At 40.4% G+C, this 26,518-nt stretch overlaps 1 protein-coding gene across 3 annotated transcripts in view; it reads left to right on the top strand.

Moving 5' to 3' along the window:
- DOK5 (docking protein 5) overlaps positions 1 to 26,518 on the top strand; it is an 86,521-nt gene that overhangs the window by 33,188 nt on the left and 26,815 nt on the right. For all 3 annotated transcript variants that reach the window (XM_074969534.1, XM_074969535.1, XM_074969536.1), the window contains exon 2: positions 11,554 to 11,661. In XM_074969534.1, the coding sequence (XP_074825635.1) occupies positions 11,554 to 11,661 (108 nt within the window). The remainder of the gene's footprint in view (positions 1 to 11,553; positions 11,662 to 26,518) is intronic.

Genomic DNA, 26,518 nt, shown 5'->3' with positions numbered 1-26,518 from the left:
TGTTTAACAATATTACCATTTGGTTAGTGAAGTGATAGAACCTTGCTAGCTGCAGATTAATTTGTTAATCCATTAATGTACATAACTAATTGCCTTTCAGCAGCTGTTTTTGTTAGTTCTTAGCCTGTGGCAGTGATGTCCCAAAGTGAACAATTTAAATTGTCTGTTTTAAAATTTGCATAGCACCTTCTTCTTACTTTAACCAAGTCTGCTCATTTGATGAAGTCTGGTCACAAAAACTGGCTGGGAATTTTTTCTGAAAAAAAAAACAAAAGAAAAAAGGTTTCATTAGAAAGTGCTGAGTTAAAACTGATACATTTCCATGAGCTTTCATTGGGAAGGATTTTTCTGGTCCAAGCTTGAATTTGTTTGTGGGGTTTGTGGAGGAGGGAAGGGAGAGAGTCTGACTGACTGACTTCCTTTCCCCCACAAATAGCCAGGTGCTTAGGGTACTCACCTGGGAAATCCAGGTTCAAGTCCTTGCTCTGAGTTAGGTAGAATAAGTACTTGAACTTGGGTTTCCAACATCCCACTTTAGTGGGCTAACCACTGGACTATTGGCTATTCTGGCATGAGTGGATCACAGGGACCTTGAAAAATTACAAAGGTCTCTGGTTCATGCCAACTCAGAATGAGAAAAAAATTGAATTAGCAAAGATTTTTGCAGGATGGGAATCCAGTTTCCCCACCCAGCTCTGCTTGTTACTGACTGCAGGCTTATCTTGCTTTCCATGTATGACCATGAAGGTGTGAACTGCAGCGTGTGTAGTACATGGTAGTGTTTTATAAGTGTGGTTGAGGTCTGATCTCTGTTTATAATTGCAATTTGCTTCGTGCTTTGCTAGATTGGGGGCAGAGGGCTCAGCACCTTACTGGATCATACCCGTAAACCTGACAATATGTAGCATTTACTTGCTGAAATTAAGAATCATATGATGATTTTAAAAAAAATAAGTTTTAATCTGGATGAACTGATGCTGACTGTTCTAATGCTGTATTCTACCTTTGCGTTTGTTTGGCTCCTATCCTTCATGAAAATAACAAAAAATACCAAAGCAGGATTGAAACTCTCATTCAACATACCCAGGAAATTTGATTCTTTTCTCCTTCCCTTGTACGGATTTTCACAGCTCTATCCATGAAATCTCTGATTTTGCTACTATCTCATCAAATTCCTTTTTGACTGACTTCTTGAATGTCATCTTTTTTTTCCCTCTGGTTCTTAGTGGTCTAGTCAAACATTGAGCTGGGAGGAATTCCAGGTGCCTCAGAAGTCTTCTGTCCCAATGGTATCTATTCAGGCATTGTTTGAATCTCTTCACCCATAACTAATTCCTGCCATTTGACTTCAAGATTTCTTCTTAGCTGTGTAAAGCTTTTGCTGTAGTAGCTGCCATGTGTCTGAATCAATATAAAAGTGTGAGGCTATTGTTGTTCCATTTTAATTTAGGCATTAGATAAATTATTTCTCTGAATCTGCACTTAGGGAGCCATCAGTGCACTGTTAGTTTTCCGTGTCCTCATTTCTTTTCCTGCTTCCTGTTTGTTCGGATGCAAAGAAAGTGAAGTGGTGAACATGGATTTATTGATCTGTCTGTCAAGGTATTTATAGCTTGCTCATTGCTGTGGTACCTGAATTCCCAAAACATCTCCTTTCTAAATTATTTTTCTTCCAAATCTTTTGATCTAGCCACATTTCTCATAACTTTGGTCACTTGGCATATTGAGGATTTCCAGAGAGCAAACATGTCTTGTGCCAAGTAAATATTACTTACATTATACTTTTTTCTCTATCACACCCTTCAATGATCAAATGTTGGCACCGCCTGCCAGAATTGCTACAATCTACTACTTCTGCGGTTCTCAAACTATGGGTCGGGATCCCAAAATGGGGTCGCAACCCCATTTTAATGGGGTTGCCAGGACTTGCTTAGACTTGCTGGGGTCTGGGGCCAAAGCCAAAGGCCAAAGGGCTTCAGCCCTGGGTGCCAGGACTCACCTGGATTTCCCAGGTGAGTACCCTAAGCACCTGGCTATTTGTGGGGGAAAGGAAGTCAGTCAGTCAGTCAGTCTGACTCTCTCCCTTCCCTCCTCCCCAAACCCCACAGGCTGAAGCCCTTGCGCTTTGGCCCCCACCTCCAGGGCAGCGGGGCTTAGGCGAGCTCAGACTTTGGTCCCCCCTCCTGGGGTCGTGTAGTAATTTTTGTTGTCAGAAAGGGGTCACGGTGCAATTAAGTTTGAGAACCCCTGTATTACTGTAACGCCGACAGACCCCGGTCATTGGCAGGCGGGATCAAACCGGGGACCTCTGGAGCTTCTACTGCATGAGCTAAAAACCAGCTGGCTGTTAGCTAAGGCTGTAGAGCAGACTCATTTTATCTCTATCTCTCTCTAAGTGGTCTCTGTGCCACTAGATGGGACGGAACACCACACCTAGGAAGTGTGTGGGTTACACTACTTCATTCCCATGAGGATAGAACCTATATTTGATGCTGTAGTGGCAAATGTGAAGTCAGCAAATATCATTGCGAAATATGAAAATACCTACTGCTTTGGATGGGACATTAGAATGCCATGTGGACTTGAACACTCCTCACGTCACAGAGGAGGATCCATAACTATTTATTTTGTTCCTCTGGGCTTTGACAGGATGGATTTTAGATACGCACATTCTTGTAGGAACAATATATTTTCTCCACCTTGTGTAACCCCCTGATGTATTTGTAAATTGCTGAATATCAGAGTCAAAAGGCTGTAACAATGAGGAAGATAAAGTTTTATAGGGAAGTCCATCCTATTTAATAGAACAATTACAAGTGGTGTAACAATCTCCACGGACAACGTTCAATCTGTGTCCTTTCTTTAGTATGTATTATTGTTACTATAGCTGGATGTTCTTAATTCGTTTACTTTCTTCATCTCTAATATTTAGGTAGAATTGCATGCTTTCTTGGCTGGAAAGATAACTAATAAAGACCCTCTCCTGTTGAAGTAGCAGGCTCTTTAACCTCCTCTGAAAAAACAACTACTAAGTATGAGGTCATAGAATTGTTTGATAGAAGTGGGGCTGAGAAGGCAAGTGCATCTAGAATAGGGAAGACCCCTAGGTACGTATCAAACAATCTAAAATGTGCAGCTGTAATCATTCTAGCCAGCATATGAAACATAAACTTTAGGATGAAATCAAACTTGACACTAATTATAGTAAAATCTTAAAGCCAGTATGCAAGACCAGGGTTGGAATCCGAAACAGATTGATAGTCCAAAATCTTAGTGCTCTGCTCTAACCGCTGTTGACCGTTCGGTCAAAGGACCTGTTGCTATGTAAAGGCCTATTGTCAAGTGAATCAAAGCCCTAGCAAGCATTAGGAATAATGTGTATAATAAAATTGTCATCTTTTTAAAGAATAAACAGTTTAACTGCTTAATGTTTAGTATAATATCCTATTTATCAGAATAAATGTTCTAACTTCAAGATGCACTGGCTGCATTAGTATGGAAAATTTGTGTATTGCAATATTTACTTGGAAATTTGCAATGTGTACCAGAAAAAAGTGGATATGCACAATGGTCCTTAATGTAAAAAGTGAAGTTATCGATTGTCAACTGTCTGTCTATAAAAGAATGTAAGTTTGAGTTATTGATTGAACCGGACAGGACTGGGATCAGGCTGCCATCAGCTGCAAGCTTTGGTTCCATAAGGACTGGGTATTGTATATCTCTCTTTGTTATACATTGTTCTTAAATAAAAAAAAGACAATTTTTAGTAAGAAAGGCAATGAAATTTGACTGACTGCCTTGTCTCTCTCTTTTATTGTAACTGGCTAAGACCAGACCTCTAATCCAATTTTTTTATATAAAGATAACACCACTAGCCCAGTATAATGGTTCTCATCAAGACCATAATACTTTAAAAAAGATGTACTATGGGACTTTTATTTTCCAGTGTATTGAGCTGTAAAGTTTCTGAACTGAAATGGTTGTTTCATTTGTAAGTGAGGTAACAAACCGGGATCAATACTCAAGAGATATAATAAAAATCTCTATTTTTTTCCCCTACTTGGAAGCCAGTCTGGTTCTCCAACCTCTTCTCTCATTGGGAGAAGGGTTTGAGGAGAATATTGTCTCAAATTGTAGGGTTTGTATGGTTAAAATAGACTAAGCTTTTCATGACAGGTTTGTATAGCATGGCACAATGGGGCCCTGTTCTTGGCTGGAGCCTCTACGTGCCATGATAATACAAACGGGATGATTTTTCAGAGGCACAAAGATACCCTACTCCTCATTGTGCCTATGAAAATTTTCCCCCTAACAAATAATAAAGATGCTCAGAAAAAAAACAATTGCAACACATGTCCTAATTGCAAAGCCCAGGTAAATGCAGAAGAGGTTTTTTTGTTTTTTTGTTTTTGTTTTTTTTTAAGTCTTGAAGTAAGATCTATTTTTGCTAGATTAAACAGAGGGTTTTCATCTTGGTCACTCTTCAGAAATCCTTGAACAATGCAGTTCACAAACGCTAGTAACTCTAGGGTTCAACAGAACATGTTCTTGAATTGCCAATAACCTGGAAAATCAGAGAGAATTCTCAATAGGCTGTAAATGTCCCAGACTGTTCTTCATTGGGGGAAGGGAGACAGTAAAAGTTATTAGCAGAACAGAGCAATACTCAGAGGGGAAAAGGATAAAATGGAAAGTAGGGAAAGATTGAAAAACAGGGGAAAGAAACATAATTAGTCAACAAAAGAGTCACTGTCAGGGGTAGAACTGAGAATCTGAGGCTACTTCTCATAAGCCAACATTTGTATCTGGTGTGGATCACAGGTCCTGAGCAAAGTACTTAAGCATATGAGTAATTTCACTGAAGTCAATGGGGTTAATCCTCTGCTTGAAGTTGGGCACATGCTTGCTGAATGGAGTTATCGGCTGAGATCTTCATAAGAGCCAAGGGAGTTAGGCACCGACCAATAATTTCAATGGGAGTTGGATGCCTAACTCACCTTTAAAAGCTCAGCCGTACTCTTTTCTAAGTAATTATACAACACGGGTTTCCTGCTTTCCATCTTTGACATGATTTGGTTTACATCAACAATGCAGAGGTGTAAATAATTATTTAACAGAAATTTCTGGTTACATCCAAATTGAAGGCTGGGGATAGCTAGTGATACCTTTTGAATGGGGTCCCTGTGCATATACTGTTATCTGAGCTGGTACGGGAAGCTGGTAATGCTATTTTCAGTGCAGCCTCTAGTCTGCACAAGGGCCCTAATGCAATAGAACTGCATTATTATGTCTGTTAGCTTTAGAGCAGGCACACAAGGTAGGCTGAGTTTTCTCTACAAGTGGCAGATGCTTTGCAGGTGTTTTTCACATGGATATGACAAATGAGGGGGGTGTGTGTGTGTAAATACTCAATGGGAAATGCATGTGAAACTGATTAATATATGCACAGAACTTTCAAAATAACAGGCCCAAAGAGTGTACCATATTTTCTTCATGTAATTCCAGATTGTGTGATATTCTTCCCCCCCCAACCCAACCCCAGTTTGTCTCAATCCAAAGATTTAGCCTGAAGTCTTTACTCCAGCCAACTTCTCATTGATTTCCCTGGGAATGAGCCAGAATGAGCACCATGGATTGTTTTCCAAAGGCCTGATCCAAAGCCCATTGAAACCATGGAAAGGTTCCCATTGTCTTCAATGGGCTCTGGATCAAGCCCCAAGTTAGTGTTTCCATCAGAGATGTCCGATAATTCACTCAGGCAGAGTGCATAAATTGAATGCCCCTTGTTTCTTAAATGTGATTAACATTATTTGGTTTAGTGATCTTCTCCATCAGTGTTTTCTTTATTATTTGTATTACCATAGTGTATGGACCAGGATCCTGTTGTGCTAGACACTGTACAAAGAGTAAAAAAGACAGTCCTGCTCCAAAGAGATTACAATCTAAAATCCTAATCCACCTCATGAAATGGTTCTGCCTGAGTTTTCTGTATATTCTTGTTTCATAACATGGCTCTAGTTCTTGTCTTCATTACCTGCTATTGTATTTTGTTAGGTTTAATCCGGGTAGACATTTGTTGGTCATAAAATACATATGGATCCAGTTATGAATTTTTCTACACTAAGCTGTCCTACATCCTACATTTTACTTCCATGAATTCAGGCTTTACATTGTATTAGTGTGTATAGTCAATCACTAGTCTTTAATTCAAACTTAGATCAAAGGAAACTAGAAGACATTATCTTCGGTAGTACTTTTATATTTCTTCCTAACCTTTTTAAAGTATCATAAAGATGTCTGCTTAATGTTTGATATTAGGAAGGTTATCCTAAGTAAATTGACAGCTTAATGACTTGGTTAGCATGTGTCCCATAAACTCTTAAGATAGTATTTCAAATTAAGTATTGTAGAAAATTACTTACTAACCTCCTGCTCTCATCCAGAAACCACCTCAAACATTCCCAGATGTAAAGTATAATCAACATCTGAGACTCTTTCAAGTAGAAAGCAGCACAAAGTAAGTGTTCTCATTGCAATGTGACACCAGACCTAGGCTGTAAGTAACTATTCTTATGTTTTAACTAGTAAAGCCTATGGTACTCAGGCAAGAGCACGAAGATAATAAATAACTCTAGGCTTTTTCCTTCCATTGTTCTTTGCAATCAACATCCTGCTGTATCAAAAGCATAAAAGTCAAAAGCAAGATCTGACCCAAGAAGATAGTAGGTCAGATTTTTCTGCTGGTATATTTTCTACTTTCAGTGTTAGGCAAGTCTGGAATGCAAATAACAGTGGTGAATTTGGCCCATTAATTCTTACTGCGTTTGAGCTGTATCCTTTGTGAAATTTGTTTCCTTAGTTAGACTTAGGGTGAAACCTGACAGGCTCTGAAGATTACTTAGAAGTACTTTGCTATAGTTTTGGAGTCTGTGTAATTGCACAGTAAATGGATCATTTTGTTGCAAGTGTATATCTAATGCACACAAACATTTCATTTTAAAAATGTAGTGGTGCTCATCATCTTACTGCCTGATCACCTCATGAACAAATTTATCCTCAAAACACTTCTGTGAGAGAGGAATATTTCATCATTCAGTTTTTTACAGATGAAGAGATTAAGGTACACAGATGACTTTCCCCGGATAACATGGGAGACTTGTGGCTGAGCTGGCAAGAAACCCTGACTCTCTCAGTTCTTATACTGGCACCTTAAGCACAAGACCATCCTTCTCTGAGGCTGTGTGCTTGGAAGCATCATGAGAAAGTGATTCGTGTCTTCTAATATTTTCATTTTCCCAACGATCCATTGCATATCTGTCAGTAGCAATGCGTAATAGCTGTAATTTATATAGTGGATGTTGAGCACTGAGTAAGAATAAGTGGATCCAAAAGGCTTCTGAAACACACTCATTTTCACAATGCAGTATTTTTACTGCTTGAATCTGAATCTGAATCCACACGCTCTAGAATAGTTGGGGAGTTTCCATAATCAGATACGCTACTCTCTAAATATGTGTCCGTAACTCCCAGTGGTAGAATGAGAGAGACACAAAATCAAGAGCTATGTGCCCATTGTATTGGATCACACAAAGATAGGAGAAAGAAAAGGAGTACTAGTGGCACCTAGTGAGTGTCACATCCGATGAAGTGGGCTGTGGGCCACGAAAGCTTATGCTCAAATAAATTGGTTAGTCTCTAAGGTGCCACTAGTACTCCTTTTCTTTTTGCAAATACAGACTAACACGGCTGCTACTCTGAAACCTGTCACAAAGACAGGAAAATCTCCTCTGACACACAGCAGATCAGTGATTCATGTAATGTGGCATCATGTCTCCACTGGTGAGACTATTTGAGAAAGGCACTCCTCCCCGCCTTATCCGATAATGCACCTCAGAGGGCACACAGACAGTGCCATGAAGCGGACCACACAAGGACACCTGGAGTGAAATTGTGCTGCACTTTTAATAGGTGAAGTGCAGGACTTGCTGTGTAGGCAGAGGGGAGGGAACAAGGCTTGAAGGTGGCATCCCAGATGATACCAGGTCTGAAAGACAGGAAGGATGTTAATAGTGACAGAGTGGGGAATAGGGAGATCTCGGAAGGAAAGAGCAGGAGTGGGGAAGAGGTCCAGTAGTCCTGGTCTCTCTGGTGAAGGTGAGTACAAGAAGCCCTGGACGGCTACAGTCTTGCCAATGGCTTCTGCCTTAGGCAATTTCAGGTTGAGCCTCTGCACCAGACACCCAGGGGAAGATGTTAGAGAGACAGACTGAGGATGGATGGGAAAAATAGATATGAAAGAATACCAGCATAAAGATGGTAGTTCAAGCTATGTGACTGTATGAGAGAGATTGTATGTAAAGAAAAGAAGGTGGGGCCTTTGTAAGCCCTCAAGCACAGTGGCTGAGGAGAAGGAAGACACTGACCTAAAGAGATACTGAGGGAGAAATCTGAAGTTGGAGGAAAACAAGAAGAGGATGCAGTCATGGAGGTCCAGGAAGGATAAGAAGTCAAAACATGTGTCGCTCACCTTCTTGGAAGCAACAGAGAGTTCAAAGAGTGGGAGGAAAGAATAGAGATCCTGGAGTCTAGCTATAATGGAGTAACTAAAGACCTCTGAGAGGATTTTGGTAGTGGAAAAGGGAGAATCAAGCTGTCGACACTACAGACGCTACAGCGGCACACTGCACTGCAGTGGTGTTTCTGTAGCTCTGTAGTGTAGACACTCATGAGCACCATAGCTAGCTCAACTTAAGTGTTAAGTTTAGAACAGCCCTCAGACTGAAGGGGGTTTAGAACAAAGTTGTATGGGAAGCAACAGTTGTAAGGAACCAGAACTACTTTTCCCCACCCCAAAGCTAGCACTTCACTCCACTTTCTTTCTGTTTAAGGCACGTACATGGCTCTCATATCTGAGCACCTTACAATAATCTTAAATACAGTTATCTTCATAACACCCATCTGAGGTAGGGAAGTGCTGTTGTTTCCATTCCACAGATATACTGTCAGTGCCTTAGTTTCCTAAGTGACTTGCCCAATGACAGACTGTCGGTGGCAGAGCAGGGAGTTGAATCTGACTCTCCCAAATCCTAGATTAGTGCCCTAACCACTGAACAATTCTTCCTCTCATACCCACTTCCTTCCTTCATTCTGTCTTCTCTGCTATTTCTCCATCCTGTCCCACCCTTCCCATGTCTTTCCATTTAGCTAATCCCCATCCTAACAGAACACTGCCCTGAAGTGTAGAAAACCCATGGTACTAACATGATGCCCTCAGCCCACCACATTTTTTCACTCTGCTTGTGTTATATCCCCCTTCCTTACCATTTGCCATCTTGTCTCTAAAATATAGATTATAAACTCTCTGGGCCAGGGACTACTTACTAGTCTGTTTCTACAGTACCTTGACGATGGGGCCACAATAGTTTAGACTCCTAGAAATGCGGGGCTGGAAAGGACCTCAGATGGTCATCAGGTCAAGCCCCCTGCACTGAGGCAGGACCAAGTAAACCTAGACCATCCCAGACGGGTTTGTCGAACCTGTTTTTAAAAACCACCAATGATGGGGACTCCACAACCTCCCTGTTCAGTTTCTGGTCTGATGTTTCTCCTGTTTGGAACCATGCTCACTTAGGTCTCTTATACATTTCTGCGTTACAGATTATTTAATCTTTATCCCATTGGCTTTTAGCACATCAACCCTTTGGATTTTAGGTAACCCATACATTACACATGCGCAAGCTTCAGGTACCCATCTTCTGTATTTTTCCTGCTGGGTTTGCAGTTTATGGCTCAGATTGTTTTTGTGTCACTATGGTTTTCCGAGAAAAAAGTTTTTTTTGTTTTGTTAAATCTATTTATTTATCATTTCATGTTTGGTTTCAGAGTAGCAGCCGTGTTAGTCTGTATTTGCAAAAAGAAAAGGAGTACTTGTGGCACCTTAGAGACTAAATTTGTTAGTCTCTAACGTGCCACAAGTACTCCTTCATTTCATGTTTCTGACTCCTTTTACTTACATCTTCCAACACAATGTGTTGTTTTCTGTCAGCAATAACATTTCAAGCAGATTAGCAATCCTATGTAAAAGAATTGCCAAAACCATGCATATGCTGACCAAAACCCTGACCTAAGTGTTTAATTCATCTATACATAATTACAAATAATTAAAAATACAGCTATCAAAGCTCTTAATCTTATCATTAATAATTCTTTATTTTCTATTTCAGTGTTATGAGTAAATATGTTATTCTGTGCTACATTTAATCTACTAGAAAGGGGAGGGGGAGGTATGGAAAACATGATGATTCTTTGTCAACGTTCCTTGTCTTCTTTAAACATGTTTTTTGTGAGTCCAGTTTTGTTTGTGAATCATACAATTAGAAATGGTCTTGTGAATGCATTTTGAGGGGTGTCACAATTTTAGGGCTTTGATATTTAGTTGCTTAACATACCTGCAGACTCTTCATCAGGTCCCCTGCTCAGTCATCATTTCTCAAGACTAGACTAAACATGCCCAGTTTTTTAACCTTTCCTCAAAGGTCAAGTTTTCTAAACCTTTTATCACTTTCTTCTGTGAACTCTTTCTAACTTAGCCACACATTTCTGAAAGTGTGGCAATTTTGGTTGGCTCCCAGATGCTACCATAGTACAATTAATGATAATCAGTAAGTGGCACAATTATATTTAAAGGTGAACAGATTAAGGGGACTAGAGCAGTAGTTGGAGAGACAGGTGGGTAAAGGCTGGGTTTATGGGGGCTTTATGAAATACTCCTTCAACTTCCCTGGTGTTCTGTTAAGCAGAAGAAGAGCTCAAAAAATAAATATCAGGTGAATACAGTGAACATATGGGAATGATTAATGGCAAAATGTTGGTAAAATTCTCATTGACTTCATTGGGACCAACCTTTAGTTCTAGATTCCAGGATAATTGAATGATTTTGCCTTTGTGTTGCCCAGTAACTTTTCCAATCCCTTCAGAAACAGAGTGTTGTTTCCTGTCTTTGTTATGGAAAGTTCCATACCTGCCTGTCTGCTCTGACCAAGATTTTACAGAGTTGCTATCTGAAGTGCATGTAGCAAGAGTGAATCCTATGTCTATTTTAATTACTCCCATTACAATAATACAATACGTCTAAATAAAAATCATTCAACTGTTCACTCTATAGTATTGATCCCCTGGGAACAGAAACGATCTTGCATTAGCAAGTCCATGATTTGCATCCTTTTCCCTCTAGTGCCTAACATTAAAGGAAATGATCAGACAAGTATTTTGTTCCGAAGCTTTTTCTTCATGCCATTGTATTCTGAAATCAGGCCAGTGATGATTTTTCCCCCCTGGATCTGTCTTCAAAACCCTCATTTTCTTTCTTCTGATTTCAGTAAATCTATCTAAGATCCATGGTGGATAGAATGTTTTATTTTTACTCTAAGCAACAATTAGTTTGTGACTTGTAAATAATTTACATGCAAAAGCATCAAAAAGAAAGCATTTTATGCAAATGTCAGCGATATTCAAGTCATTGGAGATGCCAAGCTTACTCTTTTGTGCTTCCAGATTTATCAGAGATGCTGGTTAGTATTCAAGAAAGCTTCAAGCAAAGGGCCAAAACGACTGGAGAAGTTTTCAGATGAGCGTGCTGCCTATTTTAGGTGCTACCACAAGGTAAGATTTGGACATATGTAAACATATCCAAATTTCCATTGAGTTCATAATTCTACACTGCTCCCACAGATGTTTTGAGGCCAAGAATACTTAGTTTTGTTGCTACTTCAAAGACAAACTCTCCAGTGAAATTTAAAGATTTTATAAGCTGTATAGTTTGACAACTCATCTACTATGAATATAACTGTAAATAATCAAGATACTCAAAATTGTGGGCTCACTTTTGTGTCTATCCTAACTCTGTTGCACTGATGAGCCTTAAAGCTGGCTGAAAAGTTGGGAAAAAATTCATGAAAGTTTTCACAAAAAGTGTGTCCCCTCTTTTTCAACATTGAAACCATGTGATTAATGATTAATGTGATTAATTAATTTATGAACCAAAACCAGAGTTTATTATTAACATGGCAAGAATAGTGAGCTAAATACACTTCAGACATATAAAAAGATAGGACCTAAGTCTCATTTACACTAAGGCAACTTAAAGGTCCCTTTACACTGTCAAAGATGTAAGTGGGAGTAAGTTAATATTGTACACCTATTTTAAGACCCATCTGCACTGCTAAAAGAGTGTAAGATGGCCTTAATGTAAACCAGAATCAGGCCCAGAGTGCTTGCCTTGGAAAGGGGAGTCTAAATCATAATTGCCATAACCCAAGACTTTAAGGGCCCTACTGCCAGGTTTTTTAGACACAAGTTTCAATTGAACTTGTAATGGTCTATATTGGCAGAGATTATTTGTGCAAACTCTTGGAAACATAAAGGACCACATATTCATCCTTAGTCTAACTCAGCTGAAGTTAGCGAATTTGGCTAATGTGAAAGCCCTCGTTGATGCCTTTCAGACCAATGAACTTCCTTAATTTTTCTAATCACTTCTCTCTAGAGTCCTCTGCTCATCTCAGTTCATCTGAGAATTTACATGAGTAATTCTCCTGGGCGTGGAGTTGAAAATAATATGCTTTAATTTATAATCTTTGTTGGCAAAAGCTTAATATGTTTGAAAATTAGGAATTATGTGCATAACCTCCTAGGTGCCTGACACTGCAGATGAGCTTCTGAGGCTGATCCTCTCTTATCCAGTTTGTGAGACATATAGGAGGAAATCCTGAGGGAATACTGGATCTGAATTCTCTCCTATTTGACTCCATCTGTATCTATGCTCTACATAATTTATAAGGGATTGGTCATAAAACCCCAGGGCTATCTGTAGTACGTCATGCCCAGAAAAAGGAATTCATTCAAATTTATATTAAGCAGTTTGCAAAAGCAATGAAAAGTGAATAATATATTTTCCATTTGATCTGTGCGGGGATTACACAGTATATATTTTTAGAGTAGATACATTTCAGCTCTGTACGGAATATGTAACATCTATGATGGTGCAGTTCTGACAATTACTGATGCTCTGCATTAGTATTATAAGAGATTAAATTTACATCAGCCATATATGCACCACTGCCTGGAAGATTTTGAATTTAAGACTGGATTTGAGATCCAAGAGGAACGGAAATACTTAAGGCCAAATTTTCTTCTCTTCTTTAAGAGGATATCCATTTTTGCATTTGCAAGTTTATTACATATGCAATCCAGAGGTCAATTCCTGCAACTGGTTCTGCACAAGTGGACTACTATACCATATGGCTACCACTAACTTCAGAGGGATTCCATGAAGGCATAGGGCTCCAACCACATAAATCAAGTTGCAAGATATGGCCTAATGTCAAGTAACTGATTTATGGATGAAATCGGGAGCTCGGACAGCTAGGGTGTCATTTACAATAGCTCTCCGTATAGGCCCAACTCTGCTCCCAGTCATATAAATGGTAAAACTCCCACTGATTTCAAAAGGAGCAGAATTCAGCCGGTTCTGAGTACTTATGAAAATCTCACCCTTAAGCAGCTAAACTTATACCCAAAAATAGTTGCAGGCACAAAATAAACACTAGACTTGGTTGAAAGATTTTGTTTTAAAAAACGTTTTTTGAGTAAAAATAACATCTAAAAAATGTTCCCGGAAAATATTTTGGGTTGTTTAGAAATGTTTTGGTTTAAAAAAAAAAAACACCCCAAAACAAGCTCCAAACCCAACATTTCCCCCCCCCCCCAACATGAAGTTCTAAGGAAATAAAACCTCTTCATGTAATTTTAAAATTAAAAAATGTATGTGGAAGACATACTTCTGAAAGCTACATTAGTTCTATCTAGAACTACATTTAATGATATTTTTTGGAGCTGTGTGAACGATTTGACTCGGATGCTGAATACACTTGAAATCTGTATAGGTTTGAGTTTGACTCGCATCCCTAGATGAGCCGCCATCCTTTCAGACCTCTATATACATGCACTTCCCAGTCAAGATTTTTGGAAACTGTACTTGCTCTTTCTGGGTATTCACAAACATTTTGGTATGGTTGCTCATGCTGCATTTTGAGCTCAAGCTCAAATGTGTCAAGCTAAATGGTATATTCCAGTCAGTTGACTCTCATCCACCAAGCAAGCAGCCAGTTGGCCAGGACTGTCCTTTTATTCCCCCAGAAGGCCCAATTCCTAGTCACCTGATGCTTTGTCAGGTGACTTCACTCACTGCTTATACCTGGGGAGATCACCATCAGACCAAACTTGATACAAGTTCAGCTCAGACCTCAACCCTCTTAATGGGCCAGCTCATTCTGTGACAGGCTAATAGTCCCACTTCTGGTACTGGCCAATCCATGAGAATTTAAGCAAACCTATTGTACACAAGCTATGCTTTCCCAATGAGATTCTGCCGTGGGAAATCCAGGTTATTCCAACCAAAATGTTTCAAACTTCAGCACCCATTAACCAGAGCTGACCCAAGTTCCAGATATGTAAGACTCAACTGTCTAAATACATGGGAAATGAAGCCACAAAGAATCCATGCAAGGTGTCCTGCAATTTCCTTTACAAAATGGAGCATAACTCCAGTATTCCCTATGTGAGACCACTATGGACAAAAATTTGTAGGTGAGCCATGCATCTGGCCAGTGGAGCTTGACATTGTAAACATGTTGGTCAAGAAGCCTGGGAGTGGGTGTTCTCATGCCCAGTAGAAGCGTGTGCGCCAGAAGCCAGTTTGCCCCACGGTTTAGATGTAAACTGTCTGGCACAGGGTCTGTCTCTAACTACACATTTTTGTACAGTGCTTTGTATGACAGGACTCTGATTTGCAGCGGGGTCCTAAGTGCACTACTGCAATGCAAATTAGTCACAATAATAATTATCTATATCCAGAATATTTCTGCTGCAGTATGTACATTTTCATGAGAAACCATTTGTAGTCTAGAGTAAATGTTATTTTAATTAATGATTTCGTTCAGTATTCTAACAGTGAATCTGGAAGTGTATTTTCTCCATGCCCCTCACCAAACAGTCAGTGTCATCATTATAATTTACTGCTTCTCCATGTTTATCATTCTTCTATGCACACCCAAAAATGAAAAATAAGCAATGCTTATCAGACCGTATTGTTTAAATTTAATTATGCACCAGGATGAGCTATCATTTGCCTGTGTAGTATTTCCCCTTTGCTGTGGTAACAAAGTCTGTGGTGTAGCAGTATCCACATTTTTCATTGGGAGAGAAATTGGAAATGGAGATAGGGTGGTGTTCAGCTGTAGCATAACTTATTCATTGACAAAATGTCCACAAGTCCTGTTTACTAGGCCTGACTGGGAATTTTCTGACAGATCTTTTAGCTGAAAAATACTTGTTTGTGGGAAAGCGTCCATTTTGACAAATTTTTCAACACAAAACAACAACAAAATTGGAGGAAAAATGTATCAGAATTGTCAATGTTTTGTTTTGACATTTTTGAAACAAAAACTTCCAGTTTTCCAGGTTGAAAGGACTTTTCTTTTGAAATTGATGCTATCTCTAGTACAATTATAATTAATAAATTAATAAAAATGAAACTTCTCCAAATTACTAAAAGAAAATGTTTTGATTGACACAGTTAGATTTTTTTTTCCCCCTGTTTGTGAAAATTTTCAAATTTTCAACCAAATTCATGATGGGGAAATTCTTTTGGTATCTCAAAAATGTTCATGGGATGAGAGAACCATTTCCCACTCAGCTCTACTATTTGTCTTGTACAGAGATGGTAAAGTCAGTGATGAAGTTGCAGATTCCTCGGCTGGTGTAAATTGGAATAACTCCATTGACGTCAGTGGAGCTATGCCACTGACTTGCATCAGCTGAGGGTCTAGCTCCAGTATGTCCAACCTGTAGCCAAAATAATACCAGCTCCTTTTTCTGCCCCTTACTCTCGACAACCCATCTGCTTTGACCTGGGAAATCCTTTGTCCTCAAATCCGTGTGCCTCTTTGCCTGAAGCTCCATGTGCTCAATGTTAAGCATAGACTAGTTCAGGTGGCCCTGGATGTTTACCTTGATCTGACAGGTGATTGAAAACTTTTAGGCCAAATTTTGAATTTTTGAAAAAACGTCAACCACTCTCTAAGCTGGTCAAAATACCAAAAATGTAGCACAAAATCTTTTTTGATTTTTTTTTTTTTTTTTTTTTTTACTGTTTTTACCAGAAATCTGAAAATTTTCCACCAGCTCTGCCTCATTTCATCCAGGTACTCTGCAATACAAAGGAACTCCTCAGTCAGGTGTGACCATAATCAATGTCCATCAGAGCCGAATTCTGTGCTAGTGTCCATCCAAGCAAGAGAGATTGTCTAATCCACAGAGTAGCTTGAATGGTCATCTGGTCCTGGCTGGTTGTGAGATCTACCTTTAATTCTTTCTACTGAGGTTTTCAAATTATTGATAGGAGTACTGAGTAACATGCATTCAATTGCTACTTCTACCATGGGAGTATATTTTATAGGAAATTTCTGAAAGTTTTGTAGAACTGCCTCTCTTGTAGTCTATGGCATTAAAACAAAGGCTGTCATAGCCACAAAAAGTAGTACCTAAAGTTTAGAGGACTTTGTGGGCCAACTTGTCAGCTACACTCAAATCTCCCTCTCCCACCCACCCTCCTGTGTCATGAAAAACTTTTTTTTCCTGCATCCACTCACTTAGGGGCTGGGCATATATCCATATTGTGAATGCAAATTGTGAAGGTGATTGCTCAGAAACGGAGTATAGTCTTTCTGATGTTACTCGCTATGATGTCATAGTAACCAAGAAGAATGGTAGCATTGCCTGTCTAGATGAGTCAGGGCCTGAGAGCTACTTTCTTGATGTGTGAAATTCCAGTCTGGGATATAATCTAACTAAATGTGTCTGCAATAATAATAATAATAACAACAATTAATAATAGTAATATTAACTAAATCTAATAAAGTGAAGAGGAAAAATAGCCATATCCTCATTATTCCTTTATTAGAGCCATGAGCTAGTTCCAGGAACAGCATGGCTAATAATTCAAAAGCAATTTTACGTGGCAGAGACTTCAGCTAATATTCCCTCTGGTCAGTTTTTCACTATGTGTATCATTAGAGTAATGTGGCTTCGGTGATGTATTGTACTAAGGCATCCTCTTTATGCTCTGTTTCTTTGATGTATGAGACCAACATGAAATCGTGACACTCTGCCTTTATTGATATATAGTCACACCGGTCAGCAAGAATGGGTCTAAGTGTATGGTAATAGCTTTGGGTTTTTTTCTGCTAATATTCTCATTAAATACCCGTGGGAAAGAAGGTTGCTTTTAAATAGCTATGACAAAGGCAGCAATGCTACAACAAATGAGAAAGCAGCCCCACCCCTTTAGCATGCCTGGTGTCACTGCAATGAGAGATTGTGCTAATGAATCCAAGGGGATGTGGTCCAGCTCGACAAATGATGCAGTAGGAGGAAACTCCACTTTTGCATTAATAATGTGTAAGAAATGTAGTTATTATCTTCCCTCTTGGGCCCTGAAAAATGACTCTCAAATGCTGATGAAGGCAGCATCAAATGTAGAAACAGCAGGAGCCTCTACTCGCCTTATATATCTTTCTATAAGAAGAGTTTTACACCATCACAAAAACTATAAAGGGGGGTGGGGGGAGGAAAAATGGCAAAACCAGCCAGTGTTTCAGTAGCACCTGCCTCTTCACTGAAGCGTTAAATCTTTTCTTCTTCTTCTTTTATTTAATGATAGATTTGACTGCAGGTGTTTCTTTTAATTTATTACGATAGGACAGGGCTCTTTCTTGAGTATCTGCTTTCACGGCATTATTCTACCAGTAGTCCTGGATCTCGGGTCAGAGTCTGAATTTCTGTGGCCTGAGAACTCTTTTGAATTTTGCTTGGTGGGTTGCTTTGCTATGTCACCACGTAGGGTTTTGGTCTGTGGGCTCTAGATTGGTGTCATCACATTGAGGTATCTGAGACTGCTGATCATGAACCCATAATATCTGTATTCTGTTTTGCATATCGGAACAGTCAGTTCAGATGAGTTTGCTTTTCTTTTCTGAATGGTTCACACAGGCTTAGCCCAGATTGGAATTCTGGGATCAACTCTGCCCCCTATATGCCACTCCAGTGGTGTATGGGGCTGTAAAGGAACTGAAAGGGGTTGGGTGAGATCATCTGGTATAGGAGCAGCACAGGGATGACATAAGCTCCCTTATATTATCTCACCCCCACAAGCCCCAGGATAAGATGCAAGGCAGGGATTGGGTTGAGGGTGGGAGGAAGCCTCGCCATAGTGCCTGGCACTGTGGAGATACTGAGATACAGTGCAGTCCATAGGCAGCCTGGAAGATACTCTTAGTAATGCTGAATGCTGTTTTGTCTGCCTTGCAAACTTGGTGGTGTAAAGCCACCTTTCCTCCCACTCTCTGTGGCCTGTATCTCCTGTGCTGTGTTTCTGATGCAACACAGATTTGGACCTTTATTTTAAGTATGCATCAGGCCACTTCCGAAATGTGAAAAATATGCTGGTAAGTCAAATACAAATAAATAGAGAGTATATGACTTATTGACATAACTTGTGATTAATTTCAGAATGACAGTACAGAAGCCAGCATGAATTTCAGCTTCAAGACTGACTCCCCCAATCAGTGCAAATGCACAACCAAATAACTAGGATCATTTACATATGCAATCAGAGAGATTATGCACACCTGAATCAGGCCTTTAAACATGCATATGTTTATTTTATATAAAGACTATCCTGAAAAATATGAATGGGGTGGGGATGGGAACTAGATGTTTTAAAATTGATGTTCCCCCAAGATCAAGGAAAAACATGTAGTGTGAGGCTATGGCTTATGGCAAATCCTGAAAACCCTAAAATCTTCACAGCATATTCAAATTACTTGTAAAAGGCTCTTTATGTTTTTTTTTTTAAACACCACCTCTGACCCCTCCTCCAGCCAGTCCCCGAAATGTTAAAGGTCTTTTACTGAACACACACACACAAAGGGAAATTCAGTTATAGCTGATTGTTTTCATGCATAGCCCTGCTCATTATGCCTAGTGATTTTGGGGCTTGATTCACCTAGCTGCCTTTTTAGACGCCAAAGTCCAACATTTAGGCTCCACTGACATTCATCAAACCACTTCTCAGGTGCCACCTAATCTTGTAGATGTCTTACTCCCCATAGGTGCTTAAATTTCCACTGATGCCGCCCTGCGGCTAATGAGCTGCTTGGAGTCCTAGCTCCTGCCCAAAGCTTGGCGGGATTCTCAAGCTAGGCATTCCCCTGCCTGCCTCACCCGTGGTGCCCAGTCTGGTAGGCATTCTCAAAGCACGCTCTCTTGCTCAAAAGACAGGAACGAGCAGATAAGGAATTTTGGGGACTGCTGTATGCACACATGTCCTGTAGAATATCCAAGAGCCCAGTGGTTAGTGTAGGTGACTCAGATTCCATCCTCACTGTCTAATTTGGCATAGGGACTAAAGCCCAGGATTCCCATTAGAGTGCCCAGACATGGGTCATTCTCAGTTTCTCCTTTTGAAGCTGTTCCACACTGTATAAATTAAATTTTCATTGGAGCAGGGGCTTGAACCTGACTCTCCAGCTATAGAGTCAATCTCTCGCTTCTCTCCCTCTCTCGTGCCCCTCCCCACCCCCACCCCCCATGTCCTAATGAATATTTACTTATACAAAGTGGAAAAGCTTCAACAGAAAAGAGTAAGAGACCCCACCCCAGAGCAGCCTCTAGCAGGGTGGTTGGGAAACTCTCCAGGATGGTGGGAGACATGGATTAAAGTCCATGCTCTAAATCAGGCACAGCAGGGATTTGAACTGGGTCTCCCACACCCTGGGTGAGTTCTCAGTCCACTGGACTATTTACTGTTGGGGTCGGCTGGCATCTCTATGGTTTTTCATGAGAAAGGGCTGACCTGGAGAAGGGATGAAAATCCCAAGCAGAGATAGGCACCTCCTTCTGGCCTGTCAATCAGGACATGTCTACACGGTAGCTGGGAACCTGCTTCCCAGCTCCAGTAGACAGACTCACTAGCTCTGCTTGAGCAAGTGCAATAAAAATAGGAGCATAGACAGGGATAGCACACAGGCAGGACTTGGGCTAGCCACTCAAATATGTACCCAGGGGGTCTGGGTGGGTTTCTACCTGAGCTGCTGCCTGTGCTATCCCCAGCTATGCAGCTATTTTTAGCGTGTGAGCTCGAACAGAGCTAGTGTGTGTCTGTCTATCTAAGCTCGGAAGCATGCTCCCAGTTGCAGTGTAGATGTGCCCACAGATGCGTCAGTACCTTTGTGGATCTGGGCCCCAGATCCACCGTCATCCTTGGCATTTCACTCCTGGCAGTTACTCATCCTGCTGGCTTCTGAGAATCCCTTTCTTAGGCACTGAACTCTCCCTATAAAATGCTATGGGAGCCTTGGTGTCTAAATTGGGGCTATGAATTCTACGGGGCGGCAGGGAGCCTAAGAATTGGACATTACAATGATCAGCATTGCAATGCACAAGTCCCATGTGTAAATCATCCCAGTCAGGATTTTAGTGGTGGTGCAAAGTGTCTAGGTCAGCACAGAATTAGGCCCAAGAGTTGTCTGAAAAATTGGAGGGTCTTCCATAAATGCTTTGCCCAGCAATCTGTTGTCCTCCCGTTTGGCATGCCCATTTTTGAATGGTAAATTAAGCCAATGCTGGTTTTTCATGTGCAGAGTAGGGGTGTTTGTCAGCTTCTGAAGATACTCAGTTGTGTGCGCAAATTTTGAGGACAGGCCTGACAGTTTGCCAGCCCTACACATGGCTTAAAATACCTACAGCAGAGAATCATTAAAGGTAGGAAAAACAGGTTAGTCTTTGGGTTTAATTCTAAAGATTAATGGTATGTGGACTTTGTTCGTATGTATGTGTTGCATTAGCATCCTCTATAAAATAGGTGCTCCGATGCCATGGTGATGGGCGAGAAATAATAATTTCAGTAGATGTTAAGTTATGCTATACAAGTTCTCTACTAATTACCTAGGGCCAGATTTTAGCTATCCCTTTTTTGAGTGCATAGGGGTGGGTTCAATAGTTCCATTACCAATCCAAGTTCCATGGAAGAGTCCTGTACTTAATAGATAAAAAACAATGTCTCATTAAGGTAAAAGAACAGCAAATCCTTTTGAAATAAGTAACTTTGTAAAATATTGGCCTCTAAATAATATCAGTTTAACTTTGGAATCTTCTATTAGTTTTGCAACATATACAGGTTAAAAGGCTCTGTTGGTGTGATTTATTCAGGGCAAGGCAATAGATAGGTGACTTGTATGAGAACAAAGTCATTTGAAGCTTATGAAGGGGGCTGCAAATTTGTATACACAAAGCGAATTGGCCACTTAATTCATGCAGTCCCACAAGGGAGGAAAAATAATTAGGATACAGACTACAAAAGCTGTGCAGAAAATTGCCTTTTAGGTAGCTGTCTTGTTTTCATTGGTAAACATAAATGAATCCTCATCTTCTACAAGTTATCATATGGAAAGAAAGAGCAGGGGAAAATGTTGGAAGTCAAATTCTTGTTTCTCTAAACGTCTTTTGACTTTGCAGCATACCAGAAACTGTCTTAATTTTCCAATACTATACCAACTAATTGCATAATGCTGACAGGAATATACGGATTCCTCAAGGGATCTGACTTTTAATCTGGTTGTATTAATCTTCCCTTGAAACAGCAGAAGTAATTTAAGCAGTCTTTCTGCCTAGTTACAAAATAATCCATTTGGAAAATTGAATTGTGTAATTTGTAATTGTTTTCCAAGCTCGCTAATGCAAAATTATATTGGTAGCAAATTAAACATTTTAAGTATGGCCACTCTGCTAATCACTGGTTGTTAAACATTTATTTTAATGAGTACTATCACTTATTATAAATAAAGTGTCTGGTCTGAGACTTTAAAAAAATTGGCAAGGCATTTTTGGCATCTTTATTGGAATGTCATATATCAAGATTTATCAGGCGTCTTATGTTGTATATGGCGTATATGTGCCATTCCTTACTGTGAAATGACAAATAGCATAAAGCTGGTAGCCAGTGGTTATGGATCTCAAGCACAGCTCAAATAAACATGTGAGCCAAGGGACTAGGTCTGAGAGTGATAGAGTTTGTGATATATAGCTAATAAGTCCAGTCTCAAAATTCAGTAGGTGGTTTTAGCCATAATCCTTCTACAAGCCAGAATTGGAAGCCTTATGAAATGTAATATCATTTTTGTCAGATGTCAAACCATAACACACTTTGTATCTTAGTGTGCGTGCAGCTTTGCACATGCAGAGATGGAGGCTAATGGTTGATAATTTGCCCCTTTAAGAAAGGTGTGATATATTTGGCCCTCTAAACATTTTGAAACTGTTTATGCCCACAGGTGCTAGGATTGTTAGCAGGTGTTTTTGTGACCGCAAAAGCGGGTGCAAGTAAGAGTACATATAGGTTTTTGCACCCATACATGGAGGCCAGAGTAGTGTTCCAGCTGCAAATGTATTCCTCCTAATGTTCCATTAGAATACCGGCACTTTATTACTTACATAGGAGGTGAATATGGGTCAACACCGGAAGCACGTTTTGAAGTCGTTCTGAAGCAGTTGAAACAGTTTGTGGAGTTCATGTACTACTATTCACATGCATGAATGGGCTTTTGGGGCTTCATTTGATAGGAAGAAGCACTCTGCCCTCCTCCCTCAAAAAGCCTAGTGAGGGAATAAAATATAAAATACCGTGAGTACATGCACACAAATCCACAGCCTATGCATATGCAGGGACAGTATGCTGTGCAATTTGGGAGTGCATGTATTTTTGAAAATTGGGACTTAATTTTGAGTTCCTTGGTTTTTAGATGCCAGATTTTAGACCCATAGACCTGATTTAAAAAAAAAAAGCCAAATACCTGTAACTTCAGTAGCTGCAGACCCACAGTACTTTTCAAAAATTAAGCCCTAGGGGTGAAATTCTGACCCCATTGAAGTCCATGGCAACAGAAAATCAATGGATTTCCCCCAGTGTGTAAGCAAGGCATTTACAAACAGAAGCCATGACAGATTTTACAATCAAATGTAGTATTTTCAGGGACTATTATATTAACTTTATGAATGTTACATGGATCATTGTGCACTAGAGATTGTATTCTACTTCACGAGCAAGGGTTACTACAGCTCAGCCAAAGGGGTCATTACTGCAGTCTCTAGGCTGGAGGCCACTCCAGAGAAGTACCACCCCATGGGGTTGTTTTCATGTATTGGTTTAGTTATGTACCGGAGGCCCAAGGAGACAAAGAAAGGCTTTTTGGTATAAAAGACTGAGTTTAACCTGCCAGAGGTGCTTCATTTTGATTGAACAAATGGACACAGCCTTTTTATCCAAACCCTGCTGAAGGGTTTGTAGGACTTTGACTTGCCAGACTTGTGAAGTCATATGATGAAAAACTGCTATATTACAAATTCCTGTCCGTATGTAGATTCATGGTTGCTGACAGGTCCTGTAGCATGTACACACCAGACAGATACAAACAGAAATACTTAAGGTTAACAATGGTACTTGACAGTAGAAACATACCAGCGGTAGAACAAAACAGGCCAGCTGACCAGGAGGGGCTTAAATAAAGAAACAGAGGAACCGGGGGCCAGCGAGGAAGAGGTAGGATGGGGCAGAAGATCACAGAAGCTGAGTGAGGGGCTCCATGAGTGAGAGAGACCAGCTAGCATACCATAGCCTGTATGAGGAGGGAATGCCTTGTCTGTCTGCTTTCCTGGACCCAGATGGTTCCCAAGAGCTCACAAGGGAAGTGTGAGCTAGAAAGTGAGGGACATTGCGGTTTCAGATGTTTGTTATTTTGTATGATCCATGCTCCCCTGTTCTTGACATGATTACAAATAAAAGAGCATAAAGGTTTTGGATTGTGCAAAGAGTGTGTATGTGTGCTGACTGCTCGACAACTACTTTGTGCCCTGAGAGAGTTAAACTGTAAACTAGGACCTTTACGCCTTTTGGATGGAGTTAAAGGAAAGGGGTGTGTTTAATTAACTGAGGTATCTCGTGGGGGGTCAGTGCTGGTCCTGGGGCTAGGGCAGGAGGCAGATCAGGTAGCAGACTGAGACAGTACCCAGGAAATATGCCAGAGAGGCAAAGGGAGGAACCAGTGTTGCAGCTCTAGAAGTCTGACAAACCCCAGGGGATCCAGAGCACAAGGCAGGACATTTGTCTGGTTTTAAGCCAGACTGTCCTGTTTTTGGAAAGGTTTGTCCCTGTCTGGCACTGGACATAGTTTTTTCTGGTATCATAGGGGAGGAGGCCATTTTACAGAGTGTGCTGCTGTGCCCACTCTGGCATGACCTCACATGCATGGTGCAGGGTGACACCACTCCGGAAGTACTGCAATGTCCAGTATTCTGGGGATGCATCGGTGGCCACTCTACAGAACACAGAGGCTTAGATGCCACTGACAGCAGTCCTAGGCAGTGCTCGCTAGGACCTGTGATGACCTGTAACCACTGGAATATGTCAGTCACAGCCCTTGGAGAGACAGCAAAGCATGGGGCCTAGACTTTTGGTCAGATCTGGCTGGGGAGATCAGGAGTACCAGGAGGCTGCAAGCCTAAAGCCCTGGTCAGGAGAGAGTGGAACATGGGTCCCTGTCCAGTGAGACTGATTGTTAGAGATCTAAGAGGACATCCTTTGACCAGATCACAGAGGGAGGTCACAGGTGCAGTTACTCTGAAACTGTGGCAAACATCCAGAATTAGTGGCCACTTTTGAAAATGTTGTCCTTAATTTCTTTGTGTCTCAGTTTTCCTATTTCTAAAAATGGGAGTTGGTACAGTAATTATCATGATCTGAAAGAGTTGCTGAGGATTAGCTAATTGTTAGCACAGCACAAATCATGCATACGAAAATACATTTGCTATGAAAGAGTCTGAGTCACGGAGAGCTAGTAAGATGCAGAAAAGAAAAGTGGTGGTAGTAGTAATAATAATAAACAACACCAGGTAAGATGGTGACACAAGTTATCCTCAAAGAAGCCAGGAAAAGTTCAATCACAAATATTTCTGGTCATTTTCAGACTTGCTCGTCACCCATTCTTGCCAAAAATCACAATACTAAAGATATTAGCAGCCTGTCACTTTTCAACATGGATTCAGCATACATGTGCCAGACCATTTGCACCATCTGCCACACAAGTGTCAGTAGACGGAAGACTGCCTGGACACTTGGAGATGATGATGATGAAATGGCTTGTTGAGGGATTCAGCAGCTCAGTTATCAAGAGGTCTTTACACCGTTTTCCCCTCAGGTACACAGGTGCAGCTTTGAGCCTAGAGAACATGGATAACCCAATGGCTAAAGTTAGATCTTAAAAGGAGGGGATGTTCCCATGTTGGAATGTGTCTATCTTCTTCGTCATCTCTTACGTGTTGGGTAACAATTCCAGAAATAGAAATATAGCTGTGAAGAATAAAAGGGAAACAGCAGACTTCTGCTGCACAGCTCAGGCTACATAAAATGGCAGCCATGAAAGCAAAGCACACAAAAAGTTAGTCTTCTGGCTGAAGAGTCTGGAAGTAGAGGATTGAAGAGTTTATCTATGAAGGGATGTTGCTGGTTTAATACTTCTCATCAAATCATTCATGTAATTCACGGTCCAAATGACACCCATAGTGCTTGGTTTCTTCAAGTTATTTCTCTTATTGTGTTTATGAAGCCTTGCACCAAAAAAGAATTTGCGTTGAAGCCAGCTGGGAAGAGAAGGAATGATGTGCAGATTATCATAGATGTTTGGACCAGGACCAAAGGTCAAAATTGTGGATTATATATCTATCACAGCACACAGGGTAATGTTTCTACCACAGCCTGTTCAGATTTGCAAAACCAAATATCATCAGAAAATGTTCATAGCTACAAGTAAAGGATTTCAGAAAGACCACACTGTGTGAAATGCCTCCCCCCTGAACTAAGTTTCCAGTGCAGTTTGCTCTAAAGTTTGGTAGCTGTTTGATTAATTTTATCTATGGTGCTAATCTTTCTACATTTTTGTTTACTATCTAACTTCAGTTATAACTATGGGTTTTTCCTTCAGTATAATATCTGATAAATCTTAGTCTCATTTAAATCTACGGCAAAGTTCCTACTGACATCAATATTTCCAAGATTTGTCCTAAAGGGTGAAATTTACCCCATGCATGACCAGCAGAAGGCACATCTGAAAGCCTTCAAAATAAACTTTCTACCAACCAGGCCATTATGTGTTCCATATATTTTTCTCCTCTGATCTAATGTTGGTGTGAAGAAGAATTTATTTTGTTCATTAGGATTAGTGTTTCTTGATAACTGTTAAAGCAAATTGAATCAGTATGGGCACTCTGAAGGCAACTGTGATGAGAGAGAGAGAATAGTATAGATAGTCTTTTTTGCTTTGTGACACAGTACGCTCATAAAGAGCAAATG

Source organism: Natator depressus, chromosome 13 (genome assembly GCF_965152275.1).
Source record: "Natator depressus isolate rNatDep1 chromosome 13, rNatDep2.hap1, whole genome shotgun sequence".
Taxonomy (NCBI): Eukaryota; Metazoa; Chordata; order Testudines; family Cheloniidae; genus Natator; species Natator depressus.
The sequence above is the reverse complement of the archived record's forward strand: the minus strand, read 5'-3'. Positions and strand labels throughout refer to the sequence as shown.